This window comes from Heloderma suspectum, chromosome 7 (assembly GCF_057233095.1).
Source record: "Heloderma suspectum isolate Gila_16-S chromosome 7, 16-S_ref, whole genome shotgun sequence".
Lineage (NCBI taxonomy): Eukaryota > Metazoa > Chordata > Lepidosauria > Squamata > Helodermatidae > Heloderma > Heloderma suspectum.
This window is the reverse complement of record NC_139464.1, coordinates 58,502,794-58,526,365: the sequence shown is the minus strand read 5'-3', so window position 1 is coordinate 58,526,365 and position 23,572 is coordinate 58,502,794. Positions and strand designations below refer to the sequence as shown.

Below are 23,572 nucleotides of genomic sequence, written 5' to 3'. Positions count from 1 at the left end.
TTGAGAGGGGGTTGTTTTTAACTAAGAAGTTTGCTTTCTTTTGTGCCATTTTAATTACTTTGCAAAGCCATGCGAGATACTTTTATAAGTCAAATTTTAGTCTTTATTAAAAGATTATTAAAGCTGCTGTCCTATACGCACTTACCTAAGAGTCAGTCCTGTTGAACTTAGTGGAACATGCTTCTGCGGGGTTCATCACATGGAGCTTTTATCCTGCTATTGAGATGGCTCTCTCTCAGAAGTTTGCGGGCTCTTTAGATGATGCTGTTACCCTCCAGGGTGTCTCCTGCCATTTCTTCCAGCCTATCTTGTGTTTTCCCTGAACACAAAAAATCTGGTATTTTTTCCAGCCCATAGAACAGAAATGCCATGACCTCCCTGTGAAATTCTCCAAGAGCTGAAGAAACCACTGAGTCTGCCCACTGTGGGCATTCATTTTCAGTTGTTGGGGTCATGGTCAGTATGAGATTTGACAGTAGCAAGGGCAAGAATCACCTGCATCTCCTGCCTTTGCATTTCTCGATTGGAGGGAGAAGAGGGTAAAAAATGCCTCCCTGCAATGAAGGGAGACACATCTGATCCGCCACCGCACCAAGCTCGGAAGCAAGCAACGTCCTCTGTTGTTTCAGAGCACCCTATTAAGTGCAGTGGGGCTTACTCCCAAGTAACTGTGCTGAGGGTTGCAGACTTACAGGGTGATCTTATGTCTACTCAGAAGAAACTCCCATTGAATTCAATTCAGCTTACACCCACATGAGTGTGCCAAGGGTTGCAGACTTGCAGCACAATCTTACATTTTATGTCTACTCAGAAGTAAGTCAGAGGTTTCCAGGGGGCTGTGAGAAAACAATACAGCAGAAGTTAAGCTATGAAAACAAGCCTCCCCCCACCTTTGCACATATGCCAGGGAGGGAGGAAGGCGCTCCCTCAGTTCAAACCAGTGTTTGCTGTGTAAGAAGCCCTTCCTAATCCCGCAAAGAAACTGAAAGCAGGAAGCTCCGGAAATGATGTGGGTTTTTGCAGGTTCTTTGCTTAATGTAGAAACACCCTGAGTAGATATATGCTGGGATTGCACTGCAGTCTTTGTATTCTTGCCCTCCTTCCATGAAATAATTTAATGGCAACATCTATTAGTGTAGCTCTACATTCAGAGGAGCTCTTGGGTTGAAGTGCACCCAGACATATTTTAATTCTTTCTGGGGCTGGGCTGTGGGACATGTTTTGAATGTAATAGCTCCGCACAGGCACCTAGGGCAAGAGATTGAATATGTGAAAGCATCTGAGAATGAGCAGAGTGCATTTCTCTTATCGACTACCAGAGACGCAGCTGTGTAAGGCTGCTGGAGCAAAACCAACAAAACTCTTTTTGGTCTTACCAACTAGAACAGGCAGCTTGCACACATCTAAGTTTTGGAGATATGGCCTCCACAATATGCTTGAGTTCCAGCATGAAGCTCAAGCTCTTCAAACACCATTCGTTCACCATCTTTAAATGCACCCCTTTCTAAATTCAGATGACTCATACACTGTGGGGGTTACAGATGATTTTAGTAAATGTTCATTGGAGTTTCACCCTTGAATCTACAAAGTAACAAAAATAATAGTTTTCTGAATATGTGCAGAGTATATGTAATTGCTGCTGAATTAACAAAGCTATGTGTGTGTGTGGTGGTGGTGGGGTGTCTGTGGACATTACATGTCTACGCAGGCTTGGGCCCTGACACCTCTCCAAAGTGATGCAGAATCTTGTAGTTGGACCAGTGAGAATGAGAATGCCATACTTAGAACCAGGAAGACCCAGATTCAAATGCCGCTCAGCAATGAAACTCAGTGGGTGACTTTGGACCAGTTGCTGTATCTCAGCCTAGCCTGCTTCACAGATTTGCAAGGACAAAATGGGCCAGGGGGCATTGTATACCATTGGCTTGAAGGAAGAAGTGCATAAAATGCAATTATAAAATATTTTTTAGAAAGAAAGAAAGAAAGAAATCAAATGCCATCTTTCTCAAGTCCTCCGAACAAGTCCGACTACAATCGGTGTTTAGAATCGGGGTGCAATCCTAACATGGTTTTAAAATAATATTTTTTAATATTACTATTTTGCTCCGTCTCTCTCTCTCTCTCTCTCTCCCCCCCTCCCCTTCTCTCTGCGTCAAGAAGTGTGAAGCAGCGCAGCGCAATTAGTGAACAGCGTCAACCGCGCTCCGAAAAAAGCGCGCGTGTATGTGTGGGTGTGGGTGTGTGTGGGGAGGTGGAGGAGGGAGCGCAGCCGGGCGGGAAGGCGGGCTTTTCATTAAAAGACAGTGGCTGCTGTGCGTTTGTGACATCAGCCTCCTTTTGCTTATATACTTAGGGAATCGTCTAGAGCTCCCTTTATGGTCCAGATCTTAAGAAATCCGCTCAAGGCAGTCCTCTTTCCCTTCTCTTTCTGCGCGTCCGTGTCTGTCTGTCTCCCCCTGTGCGTGTGTATCTCCCCCCCCCCCCCCGCCTCCCCTCTGTCTCTGTCACACACGCGCGCATCTTGTCCTTTGTATGGACTTTACTTTCTAGAGGGACAGCTAGAAAATGGCAAGAATCATGGTGAGGATGCAGCTGGCGTGCGCGATGCTGCTCGCCTTCGCCTCCTGGAGCCTGTGCACAGGTAAGCCCCGTTTTGCATGCGCAGCAGCCCTTCTCTCGGCGCTCGTGCCGGGCGGACGAGCAGACGAAGCGGCTCTCTCGGGCTGCCCTCCCGTCCCGATGAGCCGGAGGACGCTGCCGCCGAGTGATTTGGGCTCAGCGGCCAGCGCTGCACGGATGGGAGGGGTTGGAAATGCAGGAGACCCATCTGGTCAATTTCAGGAGTGTTTGGGCGCTCAGAAGCTCCCGTTCTGTCGTTGCGAGGGATCTGAATTCAGAGCTGTGTCGCTGTTGTTTTAAACCACGCTTTTTCTTAACGCACATGACATGTTTCGAGAAACTGGCTTGCTTTTTTTAAAACCCTCCTCCTTGCCCAGTTACCAGCCTTCCTCAGTTTTCTGAACTAGTTCCCTGCATCTGTTAAGAACGGATTAAGTGTAGCGACTGGTAGGCTATCTTGATACAGTAACTCCATCAAGGAAGATCGCTATCTCACAATATTAGAACCCAAAGGGAGTCATCCCATGAAGCTGATCAGTGCGAGATTCAGGACAGATAAAGGGAAGTACTTCTTCACACAGCACATAGTTAAACTATGGAATTCACGTCCACATGATGTAGCGATGGCCACCAACTGGGATGGCTTTAAAAGAGGATGGGACAAATTCAAGGAGGATAAGGCGATCACGATCAGTGGCTACCAGTCCTGATGGCTATATGCTACTTCTGGTCTGAGGCAGTATGCCTTTGGACACCAGTTGGTGGGGAACATGGGCAGGATGGTGCTGTTGCACTCATGTCTTGCTTGTGGGTTTCCCATGAGCAGCTGGTTGGCCAGCATGTGAACACAATTCTGGACTAGATGGACCCTTGGCCTGATCCAGCATGGTTCTTCTTATGTTCTTATGTTATAGGACCTGGCAAATGGATGGACCACATGTGAACGATTCCCATGGATTAGCACAGATTTCCCAAACCTGGTACCCTCCAGATGTTTTGTACTGCGCTGTTCCCAGCATTCTTGAGCATTGGCCATGCTAACTGGGGCTTATGACAGTTGTAGTTCAAAACATCTGGAGGGCACCAGTTTGGGGAAGGCTGGATTAGCGGATATCATCCATCCAGATCTAGGTAGGCGTGTGGGTGCAAACAGAGGCAGAGCAATTCAAGATAGACGGTTCCTAGTGCTACCGATCTCCACTTATACAGAGGGAAGGTGGGCAGGCTTTGGGCTTGTAAGATCTGCTTCATTTTTTACTGGCCAGGTGCAAAATCATAGTGGGTGGGGGCAATGGAATCAATTACTTACTGCACCCCACCCCCATGAACCATATATTGCATATCCAAATGCAAACCTACATCTGAGTTACCATAAATCAGGGATTCCAGCACAAAACTCTCAAAGGGGCCAGTAGACCTGGTACAGGTGAGGGACACAAGAGGCAATTAGCAGAAAGCCGGCTACCGCAGACATTTTGTTTTAAAACTTTCAGCTTTACTTGCTATTGTTAAACTATTGGAAGCCAAAAACCCTTTCCAATCTACTGCAAATCTCCCAGAGATGTACCAGTAGGTCCTCCTGACCTTCCTTCTGCCCACTCCTCTTTAACTGAAAGACCACCACACATGACATTAGTCTAGCAATAGAGCCATTCTTGAAAAAGGAAAACTTGGTTCTAGTCTCAGATCAGTGGTACATTTGCTAGCTCATTTTAGGGCAAGTCGTTTCCCCTGAAACTCAGGGTACTTCCAGACAGAGGGGTCTTGGTGCTTACAATCCAAAGGCATCATGCACCTATTCCATTTCCCCCCCCCCTTAATGGGTTTTCCATGGCAAGAAAAAAGGTGGAAGAGGTGGTGGGAAAACACATGGGCATTATGAGTAGAAGACAACCATGTTTGCTGCCCCTGTAAAATTCTGTGAATGGCATGATCATAAGAGCCTTGTTTGGAAGTATCCAGAAAAAAGTTTCCTACAGGTAAAATACAGTAATGATAGTGATCAGTCTCAGAGGTGGTTGTGAGAATGAATAGGATAAGATGCAGGTGGAATATAGTCCACAAAAGCTTATGCCATAATAAATGTGTAAGTCTTTTAAGATGCCACTAGAGTGACAAGACTCTTTGTCAGGTTTGCTGCAGCAGACTAATGCAGCTACCCCTCTGGAGCTTGTTACCAGCTTTGATTCAAAAGGAGAGGGAAGGCTACATAGCTAAAAGAGAATTACCATTCTAAAACTATGGGTAAGAAAGATTTACTGAAAGGACAAATTGCGTCTCTCCCATCAGTCCATAGCTGAAAACAGAAACCCATCAATTGACTTTATTTCACATGAAGCTAAAGGATCAGGAAAAAACTGTTTGAAATGTAGATGAAAATCTCTAGGTTTTAAATCTCTAGTATAGCAGCACATCATCCTACAGAAAGATGAGTGAAGTGGATATTTAATGCATGGATTTTTTTTTTAAATCAACCCCTCTCCCTAAAATTTTTTTTTAGTAGCTGATGTTAATTTTACTTAGAATATAATTTTACTTAGAATATAATTGAAAAGTAGTCTGTAACTCTTATGGCACACATTATTATACACAGGGAGACATAAAAGTACCATGTATCAAACTTGCATGTGTCCCAAAGCACTGTATCACTTTACATGAAATATTTCAAGGAGCAATTTAGAGAAAAGCCATAGATATACTTTTATAATTCAGATTCAGCTTTTCCATATCCAATTCAAAAATCCATAATGCATGATTCAGGACTAGAGCAAAAGTGTGCATTCTGAAATTCAAATGATTATGCTTTAGTTAAACACTAATCCTTGGAATATCTTATGTAGACTTATGTAAGTCAAAAGCCACAATCCAGGGGGCACTGTTAGAATACATACATTAAAGTCCCTTTCAGATCAGTGGGGTTTACTAGTATAATTCTGTGCTGAGCTTTGGCCAATGAATATTACTTCCAAAATGTTTTTTTGGGGGGGGAGAGGGATTGTATCAAACATCATATTTTTAACAAATTGAATCCGATATATTCTACCTTTATATTCAAAAATCTATACACCACGGTTAAACTTCTATACAATTTCAAATATTTGGGCATCATAACAACCCAATTCACATCTTGCAGAAGTACTTGGATGTAAACTATTTTCATCCCAGTGATGGAAATACAACGATCACAACTTTTCATTAAAAAAAAAAATATTTGTGTTATCAATTGTTATTTTGAAGTGTAAGGCAGTTGTATAAGAAAAGAAGTATTAGGATCCATTAAAATGACAGAATTTGTTCCCCTCAGTGGAATACCCTTTTCTTTTGCAAATGGGGAGTGGGGAATGATTGTTGTAACTGTGCACTGACACACATAAGGTCTGAGTGCATGGTTATTCATCATGGCTGATATCCTGGGCATAATTTAGTCTTAACTGCTTTAAAATTCAGTTGATTCCAATGGGAAGATTACACACATCCCAAAATATATATTTCATTAAAATTTGTGAAACTTTCAAAAAGTGATTAACTTTGGCTGGATGATACATGGAAAGTCTGTGGAACACTGAACAATTGCCATTGAATTCACTGAGGTTTCTATCTGGACTCTTAGATTTATATTTATAGTTAGAACTGGGGATAACTGAACTGGAACACAGTATGACAGAAGCTACCAGTAAACTACCATTTCTTTCAGTAAATCCTAGGAAATGATCCATCATGCATGACATGAGGATGAAGTCAGCTCTAAGGTTCAAAAATATCTTTGTGATTTCTTTGAAATGGACAGGATATCATCCATATAGAATTCCAAAGGCAATTCCAAAGTATAACCATCTGGCTTTAGGTGTTATTGGAAGCATTATCATCATGTGTACAGTCCTGAGTAGATTTCACTTCCTCTGAATATATAATGTTTTGATTCTGCTGCACAGATAATGCCCCCTCCCAACTCTTCCTGCATTCTCCTGCTCTACATTATTTTAATGTATGTCCATTTGTATGTGCTCTTAAACAGTTCTCATTCACATTTTTGTTTCAGGAAGGTTTTTTCCCATACCAGCAGGTGCATACAGTAGTTGTTTTTTTTTAATCACTCCCATGCCAATACATCTAAAAGCCCCCCTCCCCATTAATTTCTGTAATTCTGTACCAAAGTTTCTGGCATCATTCACTACAAAATAATTGCCTATCCTGGGCAACATCCTTTTTACATTTTCTTTTTTTAAAAAGCATGCCATTTGTGTCCTCTCTGGACTGCAATCTAACTCCATTATAGTCAACAAATATTCTGGCATTTGCTTCAAGGAGGTGTGGCATACACCTATATGTTGATATCTATATGCTACACATATTTTACACTCATCATACAAAGAAGACTTTTAGAAGATACTGTATTGGTTGTGTGAACTTGAGAACATAGGTAGATATCAATATAGTGATCATACATTTACCATGCTAAGCTAATATTTGTTGCTGTTTTTCAGTTAGTAACACATTTCCCATTAATCATTTTCATGTATGTTTGCACAGTTTAGCCCCAAAGTTACTTATGTCTTGGACACATTGAAACCAATGGAACAAGTTGATCACCACTAAATTAAATCCCATTGAGTTGGATCCAGATGTAGTCATACTCAGAGTAGACCAATTTAAGTCATTGGGACTTGTTAGTAACTGACTTAAGTCCCAATGACTTCAATGGAACTACATAGAGTAGGGTCATTGAAATCAATGGGACCTAAGTTAGTAACTAGCTTGTCCTATTGATTTCAATGGGTCTACTGTATGTATGACTAAGTCTGAATCCAACCCATACTTTTCAATGGGACAAAGAGCTTGGTGCTATCCATATTTACTTAGAAGTAAGCCTTACTGGTTTCAGTGGACCTTACACAGCAAGTGTGCATAGGAGTTTAGGCTTAGTCATTACTATCTTTAGCTGCATCAGGCCATAGGGTTTCCACTGCGGGGGGTGGGGATACAATAAAATGTTCTTCTGAAAAAGAGATAAATAACTTCTTAATTATGCTTCACTCCTCCAGATTGATTCTTCCTTTGGGAAATATACTTCATGATTTTCTAATATGCTAACAATCCAGGTTGTCTACATTGGCAGAAAACCTTAAGTCCAATTGAAACCATAAATCTATTTCCATTTTATTCATATCTATTGTAAAAAAAAAAAAGGGGGGGGGAACCAATTTGAGATCTGTATAAACAGTCTTGAATAACTCCAAATTTTCATGGTGAATGATGCCCATGAACTGCCCTCCACTGAAAAGATGTTTAAAAAAATCTATTCAACCTCTAGGATTTAAAAATTTGCAGGAGCTGCTTCTAAACACATTACACACTCCGTAAATGCAGTAGGAACTTAAAACAATGAAGGCACTTAACCTAATCCCATTGCACAGAATAAGTGGGTTCCCCCTTGCCTTCCATGTTGCTGATGGAGCCCTAAAACGTTGCAGTTGACTAATAATAAGTTGCTTTCATGGCTAAACTGTGTTTTCCTGAAGAGACTGTATAAATCAAGGAACATAAATTAAAGAGCAAAACACTTGCCAAGCTCCTATTTTAGCCAGTGCTTAACCCTAAAATCTCTTTAGAGGATATTCCTAAATCCTATGTGTTGAAACCCAAACACTACTGATTTATAACGTAATAGTAAACATATGTTTCTGATTACCTTGCAGATTCAGAAGAGGAAATGAAAGCCTTAGAAGCTGATTTATTGACCAATATGTATACATCAAAGGTAATGCTTTTTCTCCCCTCCCCCTTCTTTAGCCACAGAAAACATGAATTCTCAATGCAAACATAGATGTTTTAGCATACATCTAAGCCCAACAGTTGAAAGATAAACATTCAGTGTAACATATTCCCAGATGTGCAAAGATTGTCTTCCAGTTCAGACTTAGTTTTTAAAAAATGGGTGAAGAGATGATGAAAAATAATGTTTTCTCACCTGTACTGTTGATACATTCACTGAACAGCTAGTTTGAAATTATGGGATGATGTACATTCATTAGAGAGAAATATATACTTTAGTCAGAATATGCCTGATGAAAGCAAAGTTAACCTCAAGTCACATCACATAACAACACTGGAACATTTTTGGAGATGTAAAATTAACATGTCAAAGCAGTAAACACCCATAGCAAGAACTGCTATCTTTATCCATATAACTACATATGTCTGATGGGCATTAAAACAATAAAAATGCTTCCACAGAATGAAATCAGTGAATTATGGCTCCTCCATTTTGGGAATATGGTATCTTTCATATTTTATCGCAGATTTACAGACTTGGGATCCACAGATGGCATATTAAAATGCAGAACACCTGGTTGCCAGGCAGGTAGCCAAAAACGGTACCTAAAAATCTCCTTCATATATGACTTTGGAAAAGTAAGCATATATCTAATACTTTGCAGTCAAAAGATTTATTGCACAGATTAAAAGTGGGCTCCTTGATACACAGCTATCATCTTTTCATTTCAGAAACAAGAAAGCAATAAAATCTTGGCAGGCTGTAGTCAATAATATTAATATTTTTCAAGCCATTACCTGCAATTCATATGACCATGACCTGCTGAATCAGACCAAAGGTCTATGGAATGTAACACTCTCTATTCAACAGTAGCCTTGGTAGAGATAACATACCCTGCTGTTATTCTTACTCTAAAATAAATATATAATACATAGTCCTGTTTATTTGTTTGTTGATATTTATATACCCCTAAATATAATAAAATCCTTAAGCAGTTTACATATAAATATTAAAGTCACATTTAAAATACAGTATTAAAAACAATTCAAATTCTAACAAGAGTGATACAAGGAACAATAAGATGGAGCAGCATGATTAATTTAATTACATGCCGGGGAAAGCCTGGGTGAACAAGTGTGTTTTCAGGAGGCGTTTGAAAGATGCCACACTTTCTGCCTCCTGAACTGCATGGGGGAGGGTTTTCCAGAGGGTGGGTGCCGCTACCGAGAAAGCCTGTTGTCAAGGTATTATGTGGCAATATTCCATTAATTTCAGAATGACCAGCAAGATCTCCTCTGATGATCTTAAAATTGGGTGGGTATATATAACAGAAGGTGGTCTGCTAGATATCTGGGGCTAGATCTACACTAGTGCTTTTTATCAGTGTTGAAATGCACTAATTCAAGTTCAGGCACGTTACACATTCTATATACCAGTTTTGTAGCATTATTTCCCGGTATTTATTCTGTATTATCCAAAATACCACAACAGATGTCATTGGGTATGCTACAAGGTAAATGCGCAAGAGGAATCTTGCATCACCTTGATGAGATCGTATGACACACAAGGTGTACATCTGGCCCTGGTCCCAAGTTGTTTAGGGCTTTGTGTGACAATAACATAACCTTGAACTAGGGATGGCAGAGAATTCCGCCACAGATCTTGGTGAGGCCGAATGCCAGTGCATTCGGCCCCCTGAACTCCGTGGCGGAATGGCCTGCCCCCCCACCCCTCCTGGATCCCCCCCGGGACGAGACTCACCTGGGGCGGATGTTCCGGGTGGTGGCGGCAGTGGCTGGTCTTCCGACCGGCTGCCACCGCCACCATTTGCAGTCTTGTCTTGTCTTGTCTTGTCTTGTCTTGTCTTGTCTTTTTTTTTTTTTTTTACAGAGATGTGATATGCTGCATAAGTTTTTACGTAGCCTAAAATGTCTGGGTAAAAAAAAAAAAAGGCATACGCAAATGGCGGCGGCTACAGCCGCCGCCGTTTGCGTTGCTTATTTTTCTTCGTCTTAGTCTACGTAAATATTTACGTAGACTAAGATGAAGAAAAATAAGGAATGCAAATGGCGGCGGCCGTAGCCACCGCCATTTGCGTACGTGTTTTTTTTTTCCTCTTACCCAGAGCCCTCCGCGGCTGGAAATCCGGCTGCAGACAGCCCTGGCCTGGGCTTGGCCACCTGCTCTGCAGAGCCGCTGCGGAGCACAGCCGGCTTTCAAGGATTCCGGGGGGGAGGACCAGATTGCCTCCCCCCCGGCAAGGATTCTGGGGGGAGGGATGGAGCACCTCCCCCCCCAGTGGAACCCAGCGGAGCCAGGTAAGTGGGGTTTCGTACACCCCTACCTTGAACATGGCTTGGAAGCTAATAGTCAGCCATTGCAGTCCTTTTAACGCAGAGATGTTATGTGAGCATTGCTGGGTATCATACTGTATGTTGGCTTGTTATAGAGTAAGAATATTTTGCAAAACATAAAGCATTCTGTAGACCAATAAGACTTTAGAGCAATAAGAAGCATTTTCTCCTTGTCCAGGCTATACTCTTTAAATTTTCAGATTGGCAGGCCAATCCATAAATCACTTAAACTGGGATATTTGATTTAAACCAACTTTCAAACCATCAACATAAGCTAAATTCACTAAGATATATACCCCTTGTACTTTGGTTTATGATAGACCAAATACACACACACACACACACACACACACAGAGGGAAAGAGAGAGAGAGATTTTGCACCTGTATCTCTGTGTTACGGAGTTGGAAAGCAAACCACAGAGGAGGGGTCCATCATCCTGCATGAAAGAGGCTTCCATTTCCCTGCCTCATTCTCAGGACATATTATTTTGAATCTATTTTGGTGGTGGTTTTGAGCTTACCTGATCACTATAAAGTGGCTAAGGGTGCTGTGTGGTTTTCCTCCACCCCTTTCTATTACACATCTCTCAGTTGCTCTGCAATCTCCCACGCTGCCTGCATTTCTGGATTTGAAACCCCCTGTGGGAGGAATTACCACATGAAATCATTCGATGCAGTGGGAAAGTGGGGCTGGTGAGGTGGCACACCTCCCTGGTGGGAGTGGCAAGGAGTGCCATTTGCAGCCATTCCCATTCCACTGCTTGAGGCAGGGGATTCACCCGACCTAATGAGAGGGCCAGCCCTGGATACCTCCACTTCAATTTTATTATGATAACCTCTTGTCTTGGATAATTAAATTACTGATGTCTTGGGGCTTCCTTTGGACTAATACTTGTTCAAGAAAACAGTCAAAGCCACAGAAAGGAAGTTGACACTTTGAGCTGTCACCAGAAAAGTGTTTATTTTGAAGTAAAGCATAGTTCTTTCAAACATTTACTCAGATAATTATAGCTTTTATAAATTGCCAGGGAAATGTACAAAAGCTTAAAGAAAACTAGAAAATGTATATCAGGGAGGAAGGGAGGGAGGGAGGGAGATGGACAACCAAAGGACCTAACTGACACTAGGAACAGCAAATTGGTTTTGTAATGAAGATGCAAAAAAAAAAAAAGAATCTTGCGGTTGCCTTACAATGCAATTCTATGCATGTTTAGACAGAAAAAAAGTCTGACAATTCCCAGCATGCCCCCAACTAACATGACTGGCTGAAGGGCTGCTGGGTTTTGTGGTCTTTTTTGGGCTGCTGGATGTTGTGGTCTTTTTTCTTCTAAACATGCCTAAGATTATGCCTTTAAATACTAATATATTTATTGTGGCATAAGCTTTCATGGGCTCTACTCTTCAAGGTGCCACAAGACTTGGTTTTGTCTTAGCTATAACAAACTACTTCGCTACCCCTCTGGACTATATTACAGGGTAGTGATTGTTGGATATATGTATATATACGGAGAGAGGTAAAGAAAAGTCATGAAAGAAGTGAGGGTGCTACAAATCTAAAGATGGAGCAACAGGCATCCAACCACTTCAGATGATTAAGTTTTAAACAGTTACATATAATGTCAGAAATTTTACATTATTCCTGTTAAGAGTACTTGTGGGGTTTTTTTTAAAATGAGGATTTTATAAAATAAACCCCTCTTTAGTTACCGAGGAAGAACTTGAGATGGAAATTTTTGTGAACTGCCCAGAGAGCTTCGGCTATGGGGCGGTATAGAAATACAATAAATGAAATGAAAAAGGATCAAAACAAAATGAAATGTAAGCAAATGCATGTTACAAATGCATCCACCACCCCAAAGAAAATGAACATAAGGGCAACATGATCCGAGTTACTGCTATTAAATATTTCCAAAAAAATTCATTTAAACCTAAAAAGAAGCAAAATATTGCCAGAATGGGGAGAGTGCAGGGGAAGCTAAGGCTATGTTCTTCTCTCAGAGCTCAAGTGAATTCCAAACTCAATGGGGCTGAGTAAAGTGACGTAACCCTTTCAGATTGTCCTCATAAGGAAAGCAAGGCCAAGGCCAACACTGCAGCAAGTTGTCACATTATGTGCAAGCTATGATAATCAAAAGAAATGAAGGCAGAGATCGAACATCTTTGCACAAATTATTCACATTGCAATGATCAGTGTTTCATCAGATTGCCTCAAGGCTCTTTGATCCTTCATATCTCTCAACCTTTGGGTGATCTGAGCTTGTGTCCCTAACTTTTAATCAGATCTTGAATATCTGTATTTCTGGTGACCCTCATTAAAAACGTAACTGGATCATGTTAGCTTTGGACATTATTAGTGAATCTTCATGCCTTGTAAATAGAGAAGAAACCTAAATACCTCAAGTGAAAAATTGTTTGGCTATTTAAAGTGGAAGCATTTTTCCCCCCCTGGAGAGCTTCTACGTTGAGAGGTAGGTGTTCTTGATTCAATCAGTTGTCAACATATGCAGTTACAGACCGGCCATCACTCCCACTTGGAGCAAGGGACTCAGAATTGTTAAGGCTTTGATTACTGATCTCCAGCCTTTATGTTCTGGTCAGTCTCATCTTCACTGCTTACTTAAACAATGCTATTGGCATTTAAGAATGTACACGAGGTGAGCTTTTTAAGATGAAAGCAAAACATTTTATTACACTGGTGAAGGTTTTCACTTATGCACATTTTGGAAAGCATTATTTGCCACTTTGCAAAAAAGAAAAGGGGGGGGGGAGACTTGAGCTTCTTTGCAATGCACTTAAGAACATCAGAGCTAAAGAACAGCTATGCTGGATCAGACCAAGGGTCCATCTAGTCCAGCATTCTGTTCACACAGTGGCAGACCAGTTGTTGACCAGGAACCCACAAGCAGGAGATGAGTGCAACAGCATCCCCCCGCCCATGTTCCCCAGCAACTGGTGCACACAGGCTCACTGCCTTTGGTACTGGAGGTAGCACATAGCCATCAGGACTAGTAGCCATTGATAGCCTTCTCCTCCAGAAATTTATCTAACCTCCCTTTAAAGCCATCCAAATTGGTGGCCATCACTATATGTTGTGGTACCGAATTCTATAGTTAATTCCATAGTTTAACTACATGCTGTGTGAAGAAGAACTTTGTAAAGCACTCTCTTTTTATCTACAGTAGTAGTTTTCAGTCATGGATGTACAGACATTGAGTTGTTGCATGCAAAAGCAGAGCACTTCCAGAAAATTCTATCTAATTTCCTAATTAAAATAAACCTTGCTGCATTTGTGGTATTGGACTACAGACTTTTCAAGAGAAGCATAGATGAGGTTTTTAAATTAAAGTGGAAGGATTAAATCTACCATTCAACCTTAAAGCAACGCAGTATGAAAATCTGATGAGTATGTCATACAAATACTGAGGGATTTCCAATGATCTCCTACTCCTACCCATTATTGCATGTGTTGACCATTCCTGGGCTATTCCTAGCAATCTGCCTAAAAAAGAAAATGGTTGGTCAACAGCCTTAACCTGAAATTCGATATTGTTGACAGTAACCTACAAATAAGCCTTTTCCTTTTCTTTTTAAGTCCAGTTTTGTTTTGCAGTTTCTTAGTTTTACTTTCATCTTTGGAAAAGTAGTGGGAGCAGAAGTGACATTGAAGATGGGATCGGAGACTGGGGCTTGATGAACAATGTGAGATGGAGTGTGTGGGCTTCCTGGGGTAGGAAGGGATCATGCAAAATCAGGCTTGGATCCTAATTCCTCAGATAACGAAGTTCACAGAAAGAAAATATCCTGTTCTCCACCACCAGTCCCAGCAGCTCCCACACACCATCTAGCTTTGTTCTGGAGCCCCCCACCACCGCCACCACATGTCCAGGCAGTTGCCTGTCCCCATTTATCCACCAGTTGCTCCTCCACTGGATTCTGTAGGAGAACAGGAAGCTCTGCAAAAGTCCCTGCCTGCTGACCTTCAGCTCTCTAGACTGTTAACTGTGGCAGGTGGAAACCCAGGAATATTAGTTGTTACAGGAGGCAGAGCTTCAATCCAAGGCCTAACTATTGGTGTCAATCCAAGGCCTAACTATTGGTGAAAATGGGGCATTCCATGCCAGGGCGGGGAGGGCGGAAGTGTCGTTCCGATGCTTCCTATGTGTTGGCCAGTGTCTGCCCACCTGCTCTACCATCCCGCGGCTAGACAGCCTGTTTCCTGCCTTGAATCATGAAAAAGCTCATATTTATTATGAAAAAAATCCTAGCATTTAATTTTCACTAATATTTAATAAAATAATGCCCCATTGTGAAATTGCAGTAGGCACCTTATTCAAATTCCCCAGCCCTGTAGTGGCAATTTTCAGTAAGTAAGAAAGACATTTCAAAAGGAGGTTACTTTGGTACTGAACCTGCTCTTAGCCCTGAAGGGCAATTTCACAGCCTATCCATCTGTTGCAAAGCAAATGCAAGAACAAAGGGGTCCATGCAGCCAAACAAAATGGCAACCAGGATCCAGCCTTCTTGAATGAACATTTAGGATTTCACTGTAACAATATTTATTCTAGAACATGTATGACGAAGGCAATCATATACTTCTCAGATATGCAGATGGTTCCTAAATGATTGTCCAGTCATTTCTGGACTGCTTTCCTTAAGATTCAAAAAGAAGGAAAGGAAAAATAAGATGAATTCTCAGGATGACAGTGGGGAGTGAGCAGCAGTGATGATTACATTTTTGATTGGCAGTTCATTCTTGGGTTAGGGAGATGGAATGCATGACTTGTTATTACATTTATTATTTAGTATACCAGTTCCCTCTGTCTATGTTTCCGAAGGCTCCATACAGACAAAAGGCAGAATCCAATGGGGCGCTTCTGCTTCCACTGATTCTATGCTACCCCACAAGTTCCGTTGCATAAGTGGCCCCCACTATTTGGCAACAGCAATTCACTGCTTCTGGACCAACTGGAAATGAGCAAAAATGCTTGTTTCTGGAAGAAGGCAGGTCAGAAGAGCTCACATAAGGGAGCTTTGCTGACCTACCTCCTTCCAGAAATGAGCGTTTCTGTTCATTTTGGGCTTCTCCTAGGAAGTGCTAAATCTCCCTTGTGTCAGCAGTGGGTTCCACTTGTGCAACAGAATTGGCAGGACCCATTGCTTGCAGAAGGGAATCAGTGGGGCAAAAGGAATCAGCAGAGGTGTAAGCGCCCTATTGGATTCTGCCCAAAGGGTGTTAGAGGAGCCTGAAGCACTCATCTGCCACCTTTTCCTGTGCTAGACCATATTCACATGGAATGAGGCTGGGTTTTGTCAGGATTGATTCTGAGCGCAAGGAGACAGTTAGCAGCTAGGGGTGCACGAAAGCCACTTACCTGGTCTCGCAGCTTTTCGCGGTGGGGGGGAGGCGCTTCGCTGCTCTCCCCCTGAAGTTCAGGCCGGGGGGGGGAGGCTTCCCGCCTCGCCCGGACGAAATTCAGGCTGGGGGGGAGGCTTCCTGCCTTGCCCGGTCGAAATTCAGGCCGGGGAGGAGGCGCCTCGCCTCGCCCGGCCGCAAAATAAAAAGTTAAAAAAAAAAAACGCCCCCGTGATAGGCTACGTGACGATTAACGTAGCCTATCACGGCTAGATCTGCAAAGTCAGCCGTGATAGGGTACGTTAATCGTCACGTAGCCTATCACGGGTGACTTTAAAAAAAATAAAATAAAAGGGCGTACGCAAATGGCGGCCCCCATAGGGAGCCGCTATTCGCTTTCCTTATTTGGTCGCTGTAGTCTACGTAAAGATTTACGTAGACTACGGCGAAAATAAGGGCAACACAAATAGCGATGCCCTTCTTTTCGTCGTAGTCTACGTAATCTTTACGTAGACTACAGCGACCAAATAAGGAATGTGAATGGCGGCTCCCTATGCGGGCCGCCATTAGCCATACGCGCTTTTTTTTTTTTAAAGTCACCCGTGATAGGCTACGTGACGATTTACATAGCCTATCATGGCTGACTTTGCAAATCTAGCCGTGATAGGCTACGTTAATCGTCACGTAGCCTATCACGGGGGTGTTTTGTTTTTTTTTTAGTTTTATTGGAATGGCGGCGGCGGCAGCCGGTCGAAAGATCGGCTGCCGCCCCCGCCCCTGACGAAGACCCGACGAACCGCTGCCGGGACCCGCCACCGGGAGGGACATTCGGGAAAGGTAAGTCCCGTCCCGGGGGGGTGTGCGGGGTGCGGGGGGGTGCGGAGAATTTCTCCCCGAAACTTCTTCGGGGGGCCGAACACGTTGGCGCTCGGCCCCCCGAAGTTTCGTGGAGAAATTCTCCGCCAACCCTATTAGCAGCTCAGATTCAGAAGAGGAGCAGCCAGAACAAGAAGAGGTTTTTGCACAGGCCAGTTCAGATATGGGGAGGCGTGCTTCTCAGGTTACCAACCCCCAGATGGCTGGGCATGAAGCTTCCCCCTCACCCCCTCTGTGAGAAGCAGCGGGGAGGAGGAGGCAGGGCTTGAGGTGTGCGACCTAAGAGACGCCAGGTGGAGATGCAGAGCTAAGAGGGAAACATCAGGGGCAGAGCATTGATGTTCGAACTGGTTAGCAATGCATGAGAGGCTACGCTGGGGAGCAGCAGGCAAGGGGCGGGACCTCCATCCCTAACTTAGCCTAGTCAGACAGCCCATCCTCTCAAACTACGGGCAACTCTTGTTTATCCCATTTGAATCCCCTGGAGGCATTCCTTTGTAGCCTTGTCTTCAAGGATTTGTATCTGTAATGAACCTGTGAATAATGAATTAAAGGCGTGAGACAGAAGCCTCTCCTTTTGTGTGTGTGTGTGTGCTTAAGGATACAGGGGGCCAAGGGAATCCTGACCAGTTTTTAACTTCTTTTGATTTCTCTCTTATGAACAGTCTTCCCATCCCAAGGAGTATGGAGGGTGAGGACCAGGCCAGATTAGCTACCAGCAGCCAGCAAGGAGGGATGGGAGGAACCTACTAGTTTTGCTTCATATTTAATCATTAATTAATTAATTAATTACAATTTCTTTTCAATATTAATTTGGGCATGTATTAATCCCAATTAACTGAAGTCCCAATTAATTATGAATAGGCCTTGGTCCTGCTGACATTATGAGGTTGCCAGGATCTAGAGGCCTCTGAGATAGCTGGGCCTCTTGGAATCAAGGGAAATGTAGTTCCTAGAAGCATCCCTGACATTAGGGCAGACTGCTGCAGTGTGAACAACAGTGACTGGGCCATACGTTTTTTCCCTTTAGAGTCACGGGGTGGGGGATAGCAGGCAGAGCCTGTTCTGCACAGTTCAGGCTACAGCCTTCTCTGATACATGGAATACCTCTTAGCATACATGACCTATAGTCCTCATGATACAAAGGGGCCTGAGAGCACACCGAAGTCAGTAGTGGGGCCTGGTTCTCCTTGCTACACACTCACTACCCGCATGGAGTTATCCTGTGGTGTGGAGAGAGATGGTAAGGAGGACCTTACCAGTCCTGGGATGCCTCATGCATATACAACTACATTTCCCCCATTGACTGAATGGCCATTTCTGCTGTATTTTCACATCTTCTGTGAAAAGGATACATCCGCAGATGGGTGTGACTTAGAGGGTAGATGGGAATCTATGCCTTTTCCATGTTGATGACATCAACATAGACTCCAAAGCAGCCTTCCCGAACCTCAGCTACCGTCATGCTGTCTGGCTATGATGGAATGTCTATCCCAAAACATCTGGAGGACACCAGGTTGGGGCAGGCTGCTCTAAAACATGTCAGTCCCTCTGTTTTGGACACCCAAAGCCATACAGACTCAAGTAAGTCCAAATCCAATCCAAATAAGGTACAGAAGGCCCTAGGTCTAGATTTTGACACCATCAAAATAAGTCTAGATTTTGATACCATCAATTCTTTCTAGCATGTTTTGACTGTAGAGAGAGAGAGAGATTCTTCAGAATTTTGAACAAACAGAGCTTAGCTGCTTTGCACATAGTAAGGCTATCCACATCATTAGACTCTAATGCATAGCCTGGCTCTTATTCTTTTAGACTGGATTCTTCTTGGGCTCCCTGTTACGCATTATCATCATCATCGGATGATTTATATGCTGCTTTTCCATGGTAAACTATGCTCAAAGTGACTCCATATTATCTGATCTTGAAAATAAATATAAAAGATAAAATGCTCCAGAGAACCATCATTAAGTAAACAACCTCACCACAACACCTCTTTCTGGTATTCAAGTAGAACTACTTACTGATAACAGGGAACACCATTTTATACACTGTGCATTTTATATCTTTCAGATAAACAAGGCAAAGCTTCCTCAGTGGAAAATGACTCTTCTAAATATTTGTGACCTTATAAGCAATCAGAACAACCAAGAAGAGGAAGTAGATGACATTGATCAAGAAGATCCCATGACAAGAAGACAATTCCCTGCTACTCTCGATGGCTTCACTTTGGAAGCAATGTTGACACTATACCAGCTTCAAAAAGTCTGCCACAGCAGAACCTTTCACCACTGGGAGGTAATGCCAGATGACAAGTTACCTGGACACCTTGCTTTTGTTTGTTGTTGATCATATTAAGATAGATTAACATTTTTATTCATAAAATATATGAACACAACTATTTCCATTTGATACCTGCTTGATTTATATAATAGTTAGCAATGTACTGAGTGAAATATTTCATAATTTTAATAGGTATTCTGACAGGTATTTTTATTTCTAGAGGAATTTCATAGTTTTATTCCTAAATTATGAGGGCAGTTTTATGGGACTTAATCTGAACACAAAGCTTCAGAGCCTTTTCTGACTACTGGGTCACAGTCCAACAATATGTGAATAATGCTTAAAAAGACATGCCTTTAAACATTTGCAAAGTCATTCCATCTATCTATCTATCTATCTATCTATCCAGCTATCTATGTTAAATAACCACAACTTCATTTTGTAATTGTCTTGAGTATCCGCTGTTCCAAAAATAACTAAATTCTGTAATGGTCCTGTTTCAAACATTAATGAGCCTATGCTAGTATAGCGTAGCGGCTAAGAGACAGAACTATCAACCAGAAAGACTCCAGTTCAAAATTAGTGTGTCATAAGATTGCCAAATGACCTTCAGTCCAGTATCTAGTACTGGACTGAAGCATTTGGCAAAGCTGTTTTCTTGCGGGGGGGGGGGTGTCATACTGGTAGGGGAAACCCTCCCCAAAGATTGCAAAATCTTCAGATGGTGAGTGGAAAGTCAAACACCTCTCTCTCTCTCTCTCTCTCTCTCTCTCTCTCTCTCTCTCTCTCTGTGTAATTTACATTTCAACTAGATGGACCATTTTCCCCCCATTTTTTTCTTTTTAGCTTTAACAAAGCTAACTGGCTGCTTCTAGTGGTGGTTTACCTGTGCTCTGCTGTTCCTTTGAAAATGTGGGCCAGATAGGGATGTCAGAGAATTTCTCCACGAATCTTGGGGAGGCCGAATGTCGACACATTCGGCCCCCCGAAATTGTTGGTGAAATTCTCCGCCCCCCCCCCAGGATGGGACTTACCTCCCTCGAATGTCCCGCTCGGCAGCGGGTCCCGGCGGGAGTTCGGCGGCGGTTCGGCGGGGGCAGGGACGGCGGCCAGTCTTCTGACCGGCCGCCGCCACCGCCATTACAAAATAAAGTAAAAACAAAACAAAACACCCGTGATAGGCTACGTAACGATTTACGTAGCCTATCACGGCTAGATTCCCAAAGTCAGCCGTGATAGGCTACATAAATCATTACGTAGCCTATCACGGGTGGTTTTTTTCCCCCCCACTTTTGTATTTCGCGGCCGGGGAGACAGGGCGCTTCTCCCCGGCCTGAATTTCGGCCGGGCGAGGCGGAGCACCTCCCCCCCCGGCCTGAATTTCAGCTGGGCGAGGTGGGGCGCCTCCCCCCCGGCCTGAACTTCAGTGGGAGAACCGAAGCGCCTCCCCCCCACCGCGAAGCAAGCTGCGGGACCAGGTAGGGGACTTTCGTCCATCCCTAGGGCCAGAACACCCCATGCAAATGATGCTCAGGGCTGGCATCAAGGGTAGGCATAGCTGGTGACTGCTGAGGGCCCACACACTAGCAGAGGCCCACTGACAAAGAGTTCCTTGGACTTGCTCCTCGCCTCCTCCTCTTTACAATTGCAACCTGCTTGTTTACCTGCCTCTCACTGTGGCCCAGACATGGTGGTGAGAAACAGGAATAGATGCTACTGCCTACTTGCTCACTGGCTCCCTGCCTTGCAAGCAGGCAACTGGAAGCAATGATGAGAAAGAGGATGAGGAGTCATAGCAGCTGTTGACAATGGTGGTGAAAAGGTAGATTGTCTGAGGAAGGGGACCCATTGGGGGTGTCTTGCCCAAGGGCTCTCCAAAACCTGGAGCTGATGACACTACATGATGAATAAGCATTTTTCCCAAGGGCATTCCTGGAGGAAAACAAGATGGCTGCCCCCATGGGGCAGGGAACCAGAGAAGGAGACTCTACAGAACAGCTGGTTAGTGGAATTCCAATTTGTTTGTTACTGAGGGCACAAATCCAGGTGCTGGAGTAAGTATGGATATCAGAGAAATCTGCAACAGATCAAAACAACATTGGATTTCTATGAATCTGACCCACTGAATCCAGAGTGGACCAGTTTTTCTGAGTAGTGCAGATTCTGTGGACTTGTGGACCATTTTTTAATTTTTTTTTCAGAATTGTATTGTACGCAAATTTGATCATACAATACTATGAAACTTGCTATAAAATACATGAATGCATATGCCATTTTTTAAAAAATATTTTTTATACATCTCCGATCTATCTTCAACTTCTCCTGTGTAACAATAGTTTTTTGTGCACTCTGCTCATTGATTTTTTAGTGAGCTAAGAAAAATATGAAAAATGGGGTGCTGGTGCTATTTTTCTGTATATTTTCATGGGGGTGGGGGATATCCAAATCCATCAATGAGCAGACAATGAAGTGGACAATGCCTGACTATCCACAAAACACAGATGGACTGCACAATCCACACATCAGTAGGGCATTTTACATAGATCACCTCTTTCCAGGTGTAATTCCCTATTTAGCTAGGGCTATGCATATTAAAGCTTGGCTGAAAGTGACTGTGTTATGATTTACTCAAGTTAATAGTTCTATATTCATTGAGTCATTCATGTTTTGTAGTGGGAAGCAGCAATATAGATACTTAAAAAGAGTTTGGATGCCCTCCCCTCCCTTCACCAAAAGTCATTCTATAGCAATAATTCCATATTCTCTTCTTATCACCAACAGTTACTTCAGCAAGACATTTATGACCCAGACACAAACCAAGAGAAAGATCTGATGAAGAGAAAAACTCCATACATTCTGAAACGGCAAGTACATGTTAACAAAGCCCGGCGACCATACATACTGAAGAGGAGTTCGTATTACTGACTCAGCACTTAAAGTAGTGTTTATTTAGTTTATATGTAACTGTGCTTTATGGTTACCTTATTTCAACCTTAAATCTTATTTGTGTGGGAAATATATTATGGAAAGTGATCAAAATGATAGCATAATTGTATCTTTTTTGCCACTGTTGTTTCTTGATTGTAACTTTTTCCTACTTAAAATTAACTGGACTAAACATTTACAAATAAATCTAGTTTCTAAGCATTATGCGTTGTACACCAGTGAGAATTTTAAAGCATTGGCAACATTGCTTACTCTATAGCACACACCTTTCAACAAATACAAAAACATTTCTGTAGAAAACCTCACAAGGCTGTTTTATAATTCAAGGCATGATGAATTATCCAGACCTACTAAGCAAGTAACTGGCAATTGAAAGCCTTTTAATATTAATGATGTTGAATTATTCCCATCAAATAGTGTAGAAGCCATATTCACAAATTCATCACACTCAAAATGCATTTATCTCTATATTCTAATTCAAACTGACTCAGAAGATGATGGACACAATCCAAAGAAAGTCAGGTATACCTTAAACCCTAGATAGACTTAGAGCATAAACCTCTGCTGAATAACAGGAATCCCACTCAGTTCAGTAAGACTGACTTCCAGATAAGTGTGCATAGGACTGCAACTCCACAATTAAGTCTGCAATGCTATGCACACTTATCTGGAAGTCCTATTGCTATGCACACTTGCCTAGCAGTAAGACCCATTGAAATCAATGGGAGTTACTTCTAAGTAGACATGTATAGGATTGCACTGTAAGTGCATAAGGAATACCTCACTTCCTCAGGAACATACTCTGTACTCATGTTAAACAGACACAGTGTTGTAGACTGTTCTTTAGATTGTTCGTAAATGGAACAGTTTAAAGCTTAATTCAAATTCCATTGAAGACAATGGAAACATTTTCAACTGGTTTTTAAAGTAATCATTATGGTTGTTATTAGAGCTGGTCTTCAGTTCTTAGTTATGATCATTCAGACAATCCCCCCTCCCACTGCAGCCCCATAGTCCCTACTATTCAGGAGGGCTCCCTGGCCCTGTGGAGAGGGTTGTGGGGGGCATTCAGGGGCTGCAGGATGGAGGAGGGGGAAGAGAAAGATCAGTTGCATGAGATAACTTTCACTTGTGCAACTGCTGGATACAACCCTAAGGCCTGGTTCTCATGTAATGTCAACCCAGAGTATGGGTTGGGTATGGGTTGTTGTTGAATTGTGGTTTGTCATTATATGTGAACGCTGCACTATGGTTTAACTATGGTTTGTTAACTATGAACAACCCAGGAAGGGAACCTATGGTTTGTTGTTGGGTTGTGAACTCTGGGTTGTTCATGGTTAACAACCCATTGTTAAACCATAGTGCAG

At 42.7% G+C, this 23,572-nt stretch overlaps 1 protein-coding gene across 1 annotated transcript; it reads left to right on the top strand.

Annotated features, from left to right (window-relative positions):
• The first annotated feature begins 2,276 nt into the window (after positions 1-2,276).
• On the top strand, positions 2,277-22,408 carry NTS (neurotensin). Its single transcript, XM_084811783.1, has 4 exons — positions 2,277-2,641; positions 8,316-8,377; positions 19,050-19,274; positions 22,041-22,408. The coding sequence occupies exons 1-4, from the start codon at positions 2,566-2,568 to the stop codon at positions 22,182-22,184; spliced, it is 507 nt and encodes a 168-aa protein (XP_084667909.1). The 5' UTR covers positions 2,277-2,565; the 3' UTR covers positions 22,185-22,408.
• Positions 22,409-23,572: the final 1,164 nt, after the last annotated feature.